At 35.0% G+C, this 13858-nt stretch overlaps 1 protein-coding gene across 3 annotated transcripts in view; it reads right to left on the bottom strand.

Annotated features, from left to right (window-relative positions):
• The window catches only part of SLC16A7 (solute carrier family 16 member 7), a 156331-nt gene that overhangs the window by 67214 nt on the left and 75259 nt on the right, over nucleotides 1–13858 (bottom strand). For all 3 annotated transcript variants that reach the window (XM_019742386.3, XM_019742388.3, XM_019742387.3), the window contains exons 2-3: nucleotides 5274–5405; nucleotides 2686–2929 (exon numbers count right to left, since the gene is read on the bottom strand). In XM_019742386.3, coding sequence (XP_019597945.1) covers nucleotides 2686–2899 — 214 coding nt within the window. In that variant the 5' untranslated portion in view covers nucleotides 2900–2929; nucleotides 5274–5405. The remainder of the gene's footprint in view (nucleotides 1–2685; nucleotides 2930–5273; nucleotides 5406–13858) is intronic.

Here is a 13858-nt window from a genome sequence, read left to right as displayed (position 1 = left end):
CCTCTTGATCTTTTATCTGTATATGTTTTCTTCATCTATCGTCCTAAACATTTTAAGGTAGTTTTTTTCTTCTAAATTGATAACTATTTAACCAAACTACCACTTTCTTAATGAACTTCAAAAGAGTTCTCTTTTGTGTTTTTGAACATTTATACTGTATTAAAAATAGAAAAATAAGAACATGAATAAAATGAAAACATTTATTTAATGATAAATATATTACAGATATTTACTTACTATAATTTGATACCGAGATTTAATGGTTTGAGAAATTTATATCATTCTTCATTCTCAGCCTCCTTTTAAATCCATCCAGGGCATAGCAGGTTGTCAAATGACCATGACAAGTCCATAAACACATCTTGCTTTCATTTGATGGAGAATGATTATTGGGATATCAAGCACAGTCAGAGACTTCACTGGATGCTATCCTATTCATTTCTTCCTCTAGGATTTCTTCCTGTATTTTCCAGCAACCCCAACTGCAGCCCCAGCCTCTCGGTAGGGCAGTATAAGAGTTCTGACCCGCCGAATGTGTGCAGAAATGATGTCTGTCCTTTGTAGGCCTGGCCCCTAAAATATCTCATATGATCTGCCATGACATCTACATTCATTCTCTGTCCAGCTGGGTGGATCAGATTCAGGGAACACTACAAAGCCTTAGGTGATGGCATAGCCACTGGATGAAACATTGCTTAAGCAAGAAATAAACTTGTATTGCCTTAAGGCCCTGGAACTTTGAAACTGTTGGCTTAAAACTAATAAAGTCAATTAAGGCTTGACTTAACTAAAAAGGTATATAAATTTTTTGTCCTGCTTATAAGTTAGTCAACTATCTACGCAACAGAAAATTATGAATATATAGGACCTGAGGTCAAAATGTAACAGACAAATTAATTCACCATAGGAATCTATTTCAGGTGTATTTAAGAAGGGGAAAACTATATATCTTAACATTAACACATTTTACAGCTCATGGGCACGATGACTTTGAGTGTTGCTCTAGCAGAGCATTATTAAAGAACACCTGACCCATGGGATAGAGGAACAAAACCCTGTGCACAATATTTACTATTTCTATAGTCATCAGAAATAACAGTTATAATCCTTGAAGAAACTGTCCAAAGCAGAATCGGAGGAAGTATTTGAGAAGCAGAGTTTTCCATTGACATACCAATATAGCATTTTAAAGATACCTATTGGTACTAGAAACAAAAATGCATCAATTTAACCTAACCAAAGGGTAAGGGAGGCATATACTGAATTAATGTAAAATCGCTGACATACAGAAAATGGAAAACACACACACACACACACACACACACACACACACACACACACACACACGGAATTATTGGAGGATCAAATTTTTACCTTGGTAGTACAATGAAGAGACAAAATCCTAAAGAATAACTAAACAAGGGCACTAAACAAATGACCTTGGTGGCTGAAGCAACTAAATCAGGTCTGTAGAAAGCCTGGCCTAGATCTGGCTCTGTCACTTCCTAGAGGTATGAGAAATGCAGAAGAGCATAGTGATGAAATGTTTGGGGTATCAATTTCCACCTGTCAGTAATGAGCTATTTGACTTAAGAGAACTATTTTATCTATTTCCTCAGCTATAGAATGGAGAGAAGATAGTAATTATTGTATAGACAGTTAAAGGATTAGGTCATATGACACATAACAAGAATTTAGAGAGGCCTTAGCTGAAAGTAAATACTAATAAACATTGGATATCTTTTCTATCCATCATATCCATCACTATGAGAGCTATATTATCTTCCCCTGTAAAGTAAGGAATTGTACTACAGTGTAGACTGTACATGATTTGTATGATTTCCTTAAGTGTTTACATGCTGAGTCTACACCTGTCTCTTAAAGTCAAATATATAGTTGAAAAATGAAAAGAAAATCTAAATACTTTAAGTAATGACTTTTAAAAAAATCTATAAGACAGTCTAGTCTGTTGGTGAAATCGATTTAAAAAAGATAGGTCACATAATAATGTACTAATTCCAATACATATATATATTTAACATTCATAAGTGATGTGGTACTTTGATTTATTCATTATCCCTCATGAATCATACCTTCATTTGAACATGGAATGTAACAAGATAACTGTCAGGCAACCATTTAAATTTTTAAATGTCATATTTAATAAGTACTACAGATATATGGAATTATTTCTATCACATAAACCTGAATGGATCCAGAATGTACATGACAACACTCCCTTTTTATAAGTTAAACTGAAGTACTTCATATACCTCCTAGGCTTATAGATTGTCAACTACTTGAGTTTCTTTCTCATTCAGAGGAAAACATTTCTACCAACTGTAGCAATAGTAACAAATTATGCTCTACCACAGTACACAATTTATTCCAAATAAAGTGGAAAGGTGTCTCTCTTAGAAGTTCCACAATTTAGTAAATCTTAGTTTATGCAAAAAAATCCTCAGCTAAATAGATACTCCTGTAAGTCTCAGAATGATGTGAGTAGTTCAAGATGCTGAATCACTAAAATTATTATAGATTCGGTTCTAATTACACTTTGAGTTGATTATAAGTGAAAATAATATGAAAACAGGGCTTTACTATACCAAGACACTATATGTAAAACTATGGCATGGAAGAATTGTCTTCTTAATCCAGAATTTTATTTATTCCAAAGAATCTTACCTCCTGCGTACATCACAGCCAGCATAATGGATGATATCCATGCTATTTCACTGTAGGTAGCATTGAATATTTGCTGAATTTCTTTGAAGAATACTGTGACGGCTTTGGGGAATGCATATGAAAATCCAATTGAGATAAAAGATGCTGCAACCACTACCCAGCCCCATCCTCCATCAGGAGGTGGATATAGTGGGGCACCTGCTGGTGGTGGCATTTCTGCTCTTCTATTTGAAATTCAAGTAACCTATAATTAAAATAATAAAATAATGGTTTAAACCATATTTTCATTTTCATCATTCTTAATAGTCACCAAAATTGTATTTTCCAGTTATAACTACAACTATAGAATTTTTCATGAATATTTTTTAATACTCTTACACTCAGAAAATTTACCAAAAAAACAAACAAACAAACAAAAAAAAAAACACACAAACAAATGGAGTCAGGTATATAACTTTGACTGCTATGGACTAAAACTTGAAAGCATTGGAAACAAAATTACTCAAGAAGTTAAGTGTTCAGCTCCGTACTGAAGAACCAGACAAAATATAAAAGCTATTGCAATCCGATTTCTAAGTATAAGGAAAACGGAGCTGTCATCACTTAGAACAGGACACTTTTTAATCCAAAATGTTTGAGTTTTTTTAATACAAATGTTAAAAATAACCATTTACTAAATCTAATGAATTTTAAAGAATTAAATTATATATAATTTAGAATTTCACTTTTAATAATTGAGAATATGTAAAAATATTTCAGCGCAGATTTATTTTCTAAACTTGTATGATGAGAAATTGTATGGTTCTAATGAATTAAGTTAATTTTAATGCACATCCAAAACTGATGCCACCTCCACCTGTTTTATAAATACCTTTCACGTATGTTTTGTAGCAATGAAATTCTCTCAATCAAATGGGTGGTATGTTATTATTCATTAAAAGAATGATACTTTCTTTTTGGATATGGCTAGAAACACTTACTGGCTAGCTTTATGATATAGAGCACCCATTCTCCTGTGGAAGTAATGATCATACACAATTTAATTCAATTGATATTAAATTAAAAACATCTTTGTTCCCTAACATCAATGTTTCTTTGTATCCTGCAACTTTACTGAATTCAATGATTAATTCTAACAGTTTTTTGGTGGAGTCTTTAGGGTTTTCTACAATACAAGGTCATATCATCTGTACATAGAGACAATTTTACGTCTTCTACTACAATTTGGATGCCTTTGATGTATTTTTCTTGCCTAATTGCTCTGACTAGGACTTCCAGTGCTTCATCACCATTTGTTTGTCCTGATTTATTAATTGATACATGCAGATTAAATGAAAAGATTTGTAAGTCTTCAGTATATTTATAGTTTGCTTTTGTCATAATTTTTGCTTTCTTGAAAACAACAAAAATTATCCGTATATTTAATTTGAAGTTAGCCTTCTCCTTGGCCATCAATTAACCCAACATGGTAGATTTACAGTACATGAGCACTGGAAATAATATATTTTTAAAGTATAAAACTTAAGAAAGAAAGAAAAAAAGAGACAGATTATACATATTAGTTAAACCAGCTGAAAGCAGCAGTCTTTGAAAGTTGTCTCAAGAATCTGAATTGATATGTTATTGAATTTTGTTATAAAATAGTCAACTTTCTTATTCCTTGAAAATATTTTTTTAAAAATCTAGAAGAATACTGAGGAACTACCAGAGGGCATTTATGTGGTAAACCACTTTTTGTTTTATTAGCAAAGTGTAAAAACAATTATGATATTTAAAGTCCTCACACTGCAATTTTCCTGCTTGTATAAAAGGGAAAAGAACTCTTGCATTACTAATTCATGAGTTTAAATTATTGTAGCTTTTATCACATCTGCTATATGGTAAACACTTAAAAATACAACTAGATGATTTTTCAATCTTTCAAAAATCGTAAACATTTAAAAATAATCTTATATTTTAAAATAACGATATTAATATGAATATTTAAATTTACTAATATTCAAATTATGCTATGAGTATTAATATTGAAATTTACTAATGAGCCAAGTTGATGTTGAGATTTCCATTTTAAGACAGAAATCTATGTTCATAGAAAGGGACCTTTAAAAAGAAGCATTATATGATTGAGCTAGTTTTTTCTCAATTCTGCTTCTTCTTTATATGGTTCTTTTTTAATGTAATTCACCAGTTTATCTCAGTATATGATATTTTGTTCTGTTCCCAGCATATTTACTAAATTTTAATTAAAACTACATACTCCAGGTTGTCAGTCTCTCCTCATATACCTCTTCACTTCCTTGTCTCCTACCTGTTTTGTTTCTTCCATATAAATTGACATCTTATCGTCTCTTAACTAAACCATTGCAAAGTGAACCCAGAACCAATTAAGTCTTAAAAACTTCTAATTCCAAGATTGTCACCTGTTCATTATTAACAACTTGAGTAGACTAATAATCAAGATCTCATTCATACACACTCACTGGCATCATGGTTTTTTTCCTGAGCACAATTATGAAATATTTCATACAACTTATGGCTTTTATTTGTGGGCATAATCAAGAAAAATAGAGTTGAAAGTATAATTTTACCTGTTGACAGATGCCCACTGGAACAGACTTCTTTGGATTATATATGAAATTATTAAGTCCAATCACTAGTCCTTGAAGTGTGATATTTGAAGGCAATACAACAGAAGAGAGGTGTAACAAACACTCGATTATCTAAAGAGATAGAAAAATAAGGGTTATATATATACTTGAATTCCACAAGCCTCACTGGGGCCACTAGCAATAACTCACTCCAATAAATTGTGACCCTGGTTTAATAATTAGCAAAATTGAATATATATATATATATATATATATATATATATATATATATACACATATACGTAAGAATATATACATAGATATATGTGTGTATATATATCTATGTGTATATATAGATAGATCTATAGATATAGAGATACATATACATATAATATACATATATATATATATCTTTCTCAATCCATTGATAGGACTATGAAAGTTTAAACAAAATGATCAACACATATACAGGAGATAAACATGAAAAATATAAAATGAAGAATTAGGGTTTTCTAATAAATAACAATAGATTACATATCTACCATTATGAGAAGAAAATTTATTAGCATTCATTAGCTATCACACAAATAATTCCCTATAGTCTTTCAAATAATTTGCTCTAAAATTCAGTTAAATAAAACATCCATTGACAATAGAAAGAAAAAGAAAATTTAAAAGATAATTATTAGAAATACTATAATTAATATACACGCCTTACAATTAGTCTAAGACAAGAAAAAAAACCTATTTGTGGGATCTTCTGATTTAGAATTCACACTTCCTAATCAGGTCTGGGTGGTAGATGACCCTGCTAAATCTCACTAATACATCAAAAACCTTTATTTCACCTTAAATCTGGTGATGAGCCTATAGCTGCTAGAACTTAAGAGTTTATTTTGTTTGGGCCAAGCATTCCTTTGCCTAGATTAAAGCTAAGAAAAAGTCAGCTCTTTCAATTAAATAGCCAGTTGCCTGCCTTGCACCCAGACTCCCAGCCCTAAAGTGCTGAATGAAGGCAATGCAGCCACCAGGTCTGATGAGGTTTGCGTGAGAGGGTAAGGCAAGTCTGTGTTCCAATTACCAAGTCAATGAGCAACTGAGGGTAAGGAGTAGAATGAAGACTGGTAACAATTAGAAAGTCATGGATAAAATCTGAGAAATAGATAAAGCTAAAATTAAAGTTTTAACTTGTGCTAAGAATGAAGAATTCACATAAATGGATGTCCAAGGTCTGGGGTAACAGCAATGGGGAGTGGCTCACATCTACTCTTGTCTTACCAGGAGTCTTGGGAGCCTTTGTGACTTCTTTAAGCTGGATAATTCAAGGTCGGCAGCTCCATCCTACCATAAGTAACCAGCCCATCCACAACTAGAAAACCTGGTTTATATTTTGGGGAAATATATGTTCTGTCCATTTCCTCTGGCAGAGAGAGCTGCCTTGTGTTCAGGGCAAAGTCTCATAGGAAAGCCTGAGGCATTTGAGATTGGACTTTGACCTTCCAGTCTATGCTGATCATTACTAGGGTTCATGGAGGCCTGCTCAGGGGCCAGAATAACAGCGATCTGGACAAGTCCGCATTCTAAGTGCTCACCAACATTTCTACCAAATTTTCACAGTGCCTTAACCGAAGTGGTCTATTTTCTTCCAGAAATACCAACCCATACCAGGGCTTTTTTCAACAAACTGGCCAATAACCCAGAAACCCTCCACTTGGTAGCAATAGCAATAATAATCTATTTTACATCTCTTTCTCTGCATCGATTAACATAGTATATGCTATACACATTTAGGCAGATATAGTTACACAGTGCCTATATTGGTCTTTAGTCTTAAAAGTGAAAGGTAGCATTTTAGTATGTGTGTGCCTGGCGAAGAAAACAGTAGAAGACCACCAATCCTTAAAGCAAGTAGGAAGGCTTTCCTTTAATTTGAGAAAGCAACCATTTTAGAAACTGCTTCCTGGAGTCCAGGTAGTATAAAGCTTCTTCTCTCCTACAAAAGCAGTGTTAATTACCATAGCTAGAAGCTGGGCTATGGTATCAGCGAATTTGGTTTAGTAGCAGTTCACATTTATGCACCATGTTTATGATGGGTTTACTTATAACAGGGTGCATGAAAAAAAATGCTTTAGAACTTTCAATGTTTGTCTAAAGATTCAAATTATCATAATCTCATGACCTACGAGGAAGTGGCAGTTTTAATCACATTAATCAGATGAAGGCATAAAGAAGCAGAGGTGCCAAGTGACTTTTCAAAAGTGTAACTGACGTCCAATAAGTTATCAAGTCGGTGCCAGGACTGGCGTCTTTTTGACAGCCCATTGTTACTGGTCCACTTTAACACACCATCTTGGAGGCTGCTCTTTCTGCTTACAAATATATTCCTTCAGTTTTATTTCTATAGTGGACTCCCAAATTTCAGTTCTTGCACACATCCTTGCTTGTATTGTCCACTGGAATTCAAATATTTCTCCTTTGGAATTCTAAACCCCAACTGTCCCTCCAAGCCTTTAGAAATCCATCATTGCTCCAGTTTATTTATATCTGTCTTTTTACAATGTTTCTGAGTATATAGACTATACTGTATCACTGTCGTTAACAAAAGGGTGACTGGATGACTACTGAAAACATTTAGCTATGTCAAGTATTTTTCAAAAACTTATGTGGTGAGATGTGCTGAAGCCCAAGAATTTTGTCTTGTCTTCTAGAAATCAATAAGGGTTGATGACGTTGTGGAGTACAAGATGTAGGATAAAGAAGTAATGAAACTATTAGCAATGGTCAATGGTTAGACTCTAGTGTTATATTCAAGGCCCCTTCTCATTCAGTTGCACAGAATATCAGGATGTTTATATATTTTGTGAATAATTATTTCTTCAACTTCCCAAAACTAAATCAGGGTACATCAATGTTATGAACCCTAATCAATAGCCTGTGCTATCCAGAAGTTTGTGTTTCAAAATACAGTCCAAAAATAATGTACTCAGCAAACTAAGTCCCAAATTAAATCAATAGTTGTTAGGAGACTATTGATTTATAGGCTTCACTATAAATTCTTCTAGATAGTCTACACATAAAGCATGAGTTGTTCTTCACAACCTACCTATAAAGTGGCCTATGGTTTCATCTAAAGGAGTTAATATGTTCCTTAAAGAATGAGTAACTAGTCTTTTTGCCATTTCCTCTTTCTTATATAAAAGGATATAGTAATGTCAAATTAATGTAAAATGTTTAAGTTTAGGTGACAACTCACCCAATATTATAACAGGAATTAAACTGAACCAAATCTTCTCTTTTCCAACACATAACTGAATCAAAATTGGAATCCAATCCTGGGAGGTTATTTTATTTTTCAAAGTGGACCATCTTTTAAATATTATTGACTAATTTACTTTGACAACTAGACAAGAGAGATATCAATAGCGCACGGCCTGCAAAATGTCAGTAATACAAAACCTATTTTTAGATGCAAATTATTACTGTAGTTAAAAGGATCTGACAATGCTAATTGTAATAGGAGTCAAACTAACTAAAGATGTTTTTACAATGTGCAAATTAAGAAAACTAATATGAACCAGCACATAATCTTTTATGAAAAATTGGAAATTAACATCCCATACCAAGTAATTCCCTTGATTTCCAATACTATACTTTTAGAATTATGTATAATTATGTAGTGGCTGCCAGAAAGTATGTCCATGTTCTGTCCTAATTCCCAGAACCTGTAATATGACTTACATGGTCCTAGAGATTGAATATTGTGTCCCCCCCAAATTCATATGTTGATACCTAATTCACAATGTGATGTTATTAGGGGGTGGGCCTTTGAGAAGCAATTAGGTCATTAGAGTGAAGCCCTTATGAATGAGATCAGTGCCCTTATAAATAAGGCCCCAGAGAGCTCCCTCACCCTTTTCGCCATGTGAAGACCCAGTGAAAGATGGCTGTCTGTGAACCTGGAAGAGGGCCGCAACCAGACAATGAATTAACTGGCACCATAATCTTAGACTTCCCAGCCTCCAGAACTGTGAGAAATAAATTTCTGTTATTTATAAGCCACTCAGTCTGTGGCATTCTGTTACAACAGTCATAACAGACTAAGATAAAAACTGGTACCAGGGGTGGGATGCTATTGTAACAAATACCTAAAAATGTGGAAGTGGCTTTGGAACTGGGTAACACGTGGAAGCTGGACAAGTTCTGAGGTGCATGCTAGAAAAAGGTTATTGCCATAAAAGGACCATTAAGAGTGATTCTAGTAAGAGCCCAGAAAGAAAAGAGGAGAGCTGTAGAGAAAGCCTCAATCTTAGAGAATACCTAAGTCATCCTGGATAGAATGTTGGTAGAAATGTGGAAGGCAAAGCCCATTCTGATGAAATCTCAGATGGAAATGAGAAACATGTTATTTGGACAGAGGGGAAAAGACAATCCTTGTTATAAAGCAGGAAAGAACTCGGCTGAATTGTGCCCATCTTCTAACTTCTGTAGAATTTGTGAGTGATGAAATCAGGCATTTAGCTGAAGACATTTCTGAGCAAAGTGTTGAAGGAGTGGCTTTGGTTCTCCTGACTCCGTACAGTAAAAAGTTAGAAGAGAAAAATGAAAAGACAGGACTGCTACTCAAAAAAGGAAGCAGAACTTAAATGTTCGAGAACATTCAGCCCATCCATACTGAAAATAATGAGAAAGTGCGATCAGAAGAGAACACTAAGGGTGCGGACAAAACACCATTTGATAAGATTAGTCAGACATCTCTACAGAAGTAGGATCGATTTGTTGCAAGACAACAGAAGAATAACTCCCAAGACAATTCAGAAATCATAAGGGCTGTGTCTCCCATCACAGCCCCAGACCACCAGGGCCCCAGGGCAGAACGGTCTCAAAGGGGCCATCTGAGCTCGTGGGACTTCGGTATGTGCTGCCTCAAATCATGGGCTCTGCTTTCTGCACTCCAGCACTGAGCTCCCTGGCTGCCCCAGATACAGTTGCACAGTATGGTGCCAAGGTGGCAACCCCTATGGAGGACACAGACTGCAAGCTTTGGTGGTTTCTGCACTTGTTCACCATCTCTGTCACTGTGCAGAATGCAAGAGCCATCAGGGCATGGCTGCCTCCACCTAGATTCAAAAGGTGCCTGACAGAGCTGCAGGCTCAGGATGCCATTCAGACGGAGCCATGAATAAAAGACCCCATCCTGCAGAGGCACAGCCCAAGCAGAGAACCACTGCAGGGGGGGTGCTACTGCAGGGAGCCCCAGGTAAGATTCCCAGTGGAGCCCTGGGGGCAGGGCTGTTGCTGAGAACCAGTATGTCCAGAAGGCAGAGCATCCCACTAAAGATCACTCTTGAATCTTAAGGTTTAATGTTTCATATCTTTCATTTCTGTTGCTTCATCCTGTTAGCTAAATTTTCGTTATACTAAGGTAAAAGAAATTGACCCTTGCTCATAAATCTTATCTAGGATTCTCACAGTGTGGCCCCAGTTCAGCAGCGTAAGCATTACCTGGTAATTTGCTAGAAATTTAAATTTTGGGACACCATCTCAGACCTACTGATCTCTGATCTCTGGGGTGAGACCTAGAAAAGCACAGTTTCACAAGTCCTCCAGGGGATGCTGATGCACATTAATGTTCAAAAGTTACTGACTCCTTCCCTGAAATGGTCCTGGAGGTTCCTCTTAAAATGCTTAGAATTCCTTGGAGCACAGTTGGAAAGCCATTTCTAATATCTTTCTCACAACTCATATTTAGTGACATTCTCTGAGCAACCTGAAGAAAAAATGGAATTAATTATAATTTTATTATTTGTTCCCTACCTATTCTTGTCATGCTTCCTTACCCACCGACTTTGGGTTAAGCCATGTGACAATGGATTCTAAGCCAATGACATATAAGCCATATCCAAGAGTAAGCTTAAAATGAGTTTGTTTCTTTTGACTCTACAACTGTGAGTCAAAGAACATGCCCATTTAGTCTGGATCCCTGAAAACAAGAATATGTTTGAAGGTCAGCCGAACCCACCAGAGCCAACGATAGCTACAGCTGACCCATAGCCTCCAAGTAGCATGGACAATAAATAAATAGCTGTTGCTGTAAACCTTAAGATACTGGAGTTGGTTGGCAGACCAACAACATCTCAGGCTCGGTGTGTAAAACAAAATCCTAAAATATATGACATTGGCTTTAGGGATAGACAGCTGGTGGTGAGGACCCTGTTCAAAGAAGTTAGAAAAATGACTTCTGTTAGGTAGTAGCAAAATATTTGGTAACACTCTTGCTTGTAATACCTTGAAATGCAGAAAATGCACACAGTGTATTTGGGGTTCTGGGGCAAGAGATTTGGAGAAAGAATGTTGGTACCATGAAGTGGTTATTATTAGTTATGTTTAATAAATACTAGAAGAGGTAATGAGGTCATAGTAAATTTGAGACCTGTTTGCAAGCAGGGATGAAAAGGGAAAAGGGACAACCTACATAACACAGGACGTGCAGGTTGAAAGATACATTGTCCGCCCTATCTTTAGTCTAGTAAAATATTCTCAGGGGCATAGCCTTAGTACCTTCTCTTAAAATTTCTTACAGGTGTAAGTCAGACACAAGTAAATTCTTTCAGTTTGAAAAATAGTTGGGAGTGGGAGTGGAGAAGAGATCAATGATGTGGCCCCTAAAAGTCTAATAAACTTGAATTTTCTATTATTAAGTATATTTAAAGAGACATGTCTCACAAAGAACTGAGTGTTACTATTTGCACTACTGGAACCAAATAATTTAAAAATATTCTTCAAAAGGTTATGCCATAAAATGTGCTACCAGCCTGCACAAGAAGGACCAGTGAATGCTGGAAATGTAAAATGACTGAGTGATTAAAATGATTCCAATACCCTGTAGCTTGCTTTATGTGATGCACAGAGATATAGTACCATGAGAAACTTAAATACATATATCACAATAAATGTCAAAGTATTACAATAAACTGTAGTAACCCTCTGATCAAGTGACATTCACACTGGCTCTTATTTTCCTTATTTGTTAAAAAAAAATAGAGTAGGATTAAGTGTTCTCTGAGGTCCCTTTCAGCTCATATTTGATTCTATGACACTAAAATAGTTCTATTTATATACTTTCTTAGCATGTGAAAAACAATTTTTTCCCTTTCTCTGGGAAAATGCTACTGCCACTCAAAAATTAGAAATAAACAGATGGACATTATTTGAGCAGGGTTTCCAAGAGTCTAAAAACTAGGCTGAATGAGAAAAGTTTTTTTTTGAAAGAACAAAGTGAAGGAATTCCATTATGTAGGCAGATAAGTACTTGTGCTTAATTAAATATGAGAGGCTACTAAGGGCCCTAGTATTAGTTCCTCGAGTGTGCTTAGAACTTTATTCAATTCCCAAATCACAGTTTCGTTTCCGTAAAAGTTATTGTATGGGATCCTCAGAGTATCTGGTGCATGATTGAATAGTTGTTCATTTATCAAGTAAGATTAAATTATTGAAGCATATTTTCATGTTCTTTAACAGAATATACTCCCATAAAAGTGGGACAGTTTGGTTCAATGTTGCAAATAAATCACATGAAGGTACTTTTCAAAGACAGAATGAAAACAGCATATTATATATTCAAAATGTTTTAAAGAAGTATGTAATATTTCAGTTTATAAACTGTACATTTGCATTTCCCATATTTGTCTCAATTATACAACCTTAAATTTAAAAATTATGCTATACAACTACCAAATAAGAATCATGTCAATTATGGATTGTTTGATAAAAATATCATGTTCAATAGAATTTAAATAGTCACTACAGATATCATATCTGATATCTATAGAGTTGGCTATTTATAATACAAACATTCCAAAAGGTGTTCCTCTTGTCAAACTTATATATAAATTTTATGACACTGACCTCAGTGGAGACTGTTAACTGCTGTCATTTCTTATAAAAGATCAATACAAGCTAGCTGAAATAGGAGGCAGAGCAGAAAGTGGTCATTTTCATCACATTTTATGACAGGCTCAAGATTCACTCGAAAGATCCTCAGTGTGAGTTCCACAGAATTCACAATTTCAAGCCCTTGTACTTAGAATCAGATGTTATTGTTCTGTAACATTCACTGAACACTGATAATAAGGTTAGTGTTGACTGGAATAAAAATGAACCCAAAGCTAAAATAGCCTAGATGAGAGTTACAGGAGCTGCTGAAAATAAATCAGTTGGTCCGATCCTGCTTGGCATTTCTAGAAAGTCAGCAGAAAGAAGCATCATCACAAAGGCAGAGAAAAGAAAAACTTCTTTCCCCTTTTCTCACTGGACTAGTCGAAAGGGCGAATGCCACCAAACTATATAAACAAACAAAGACAGTTCTCTGGGAATCGATGACATACTTGTGCCATAGCAAATTAGAAGTAACAAAATTACTAGAAACTGTTCACCTTTGCACATTGCATCCATTCTTTTTTTGTCCCCATTAGCTTTCTCCTAAAGGCCTGTAGGCTGCCTTCTTTCAGGTTTGGCTGACACCTGGGCAGAGAAGACATCCATACTTCCAAGCATCATCTTGATCCTAATTTAATTTCTCTACCTTT

This window comes from Rhinolophus sinicus, chromosome 1 (assembly GCF_057876585.1).
Source record: "Rhinolophus sinicus isolate RSI-liver-muscle chromosome 1, RSI-T2T, whole genome shotgun sequence".
Taxonomy (NCBI): Eukaryota; Metazoa; Chordata; class Mammalia; order Chiroptera; family Rhinolophidae; genus Rhinolophus; species Rhinolophus sinicus.
The sequence above is the reverse complement of the archived record's forward strand: the minus strand, read 5'-3'. Positions and strand labels throughout refer to the sequence as shown.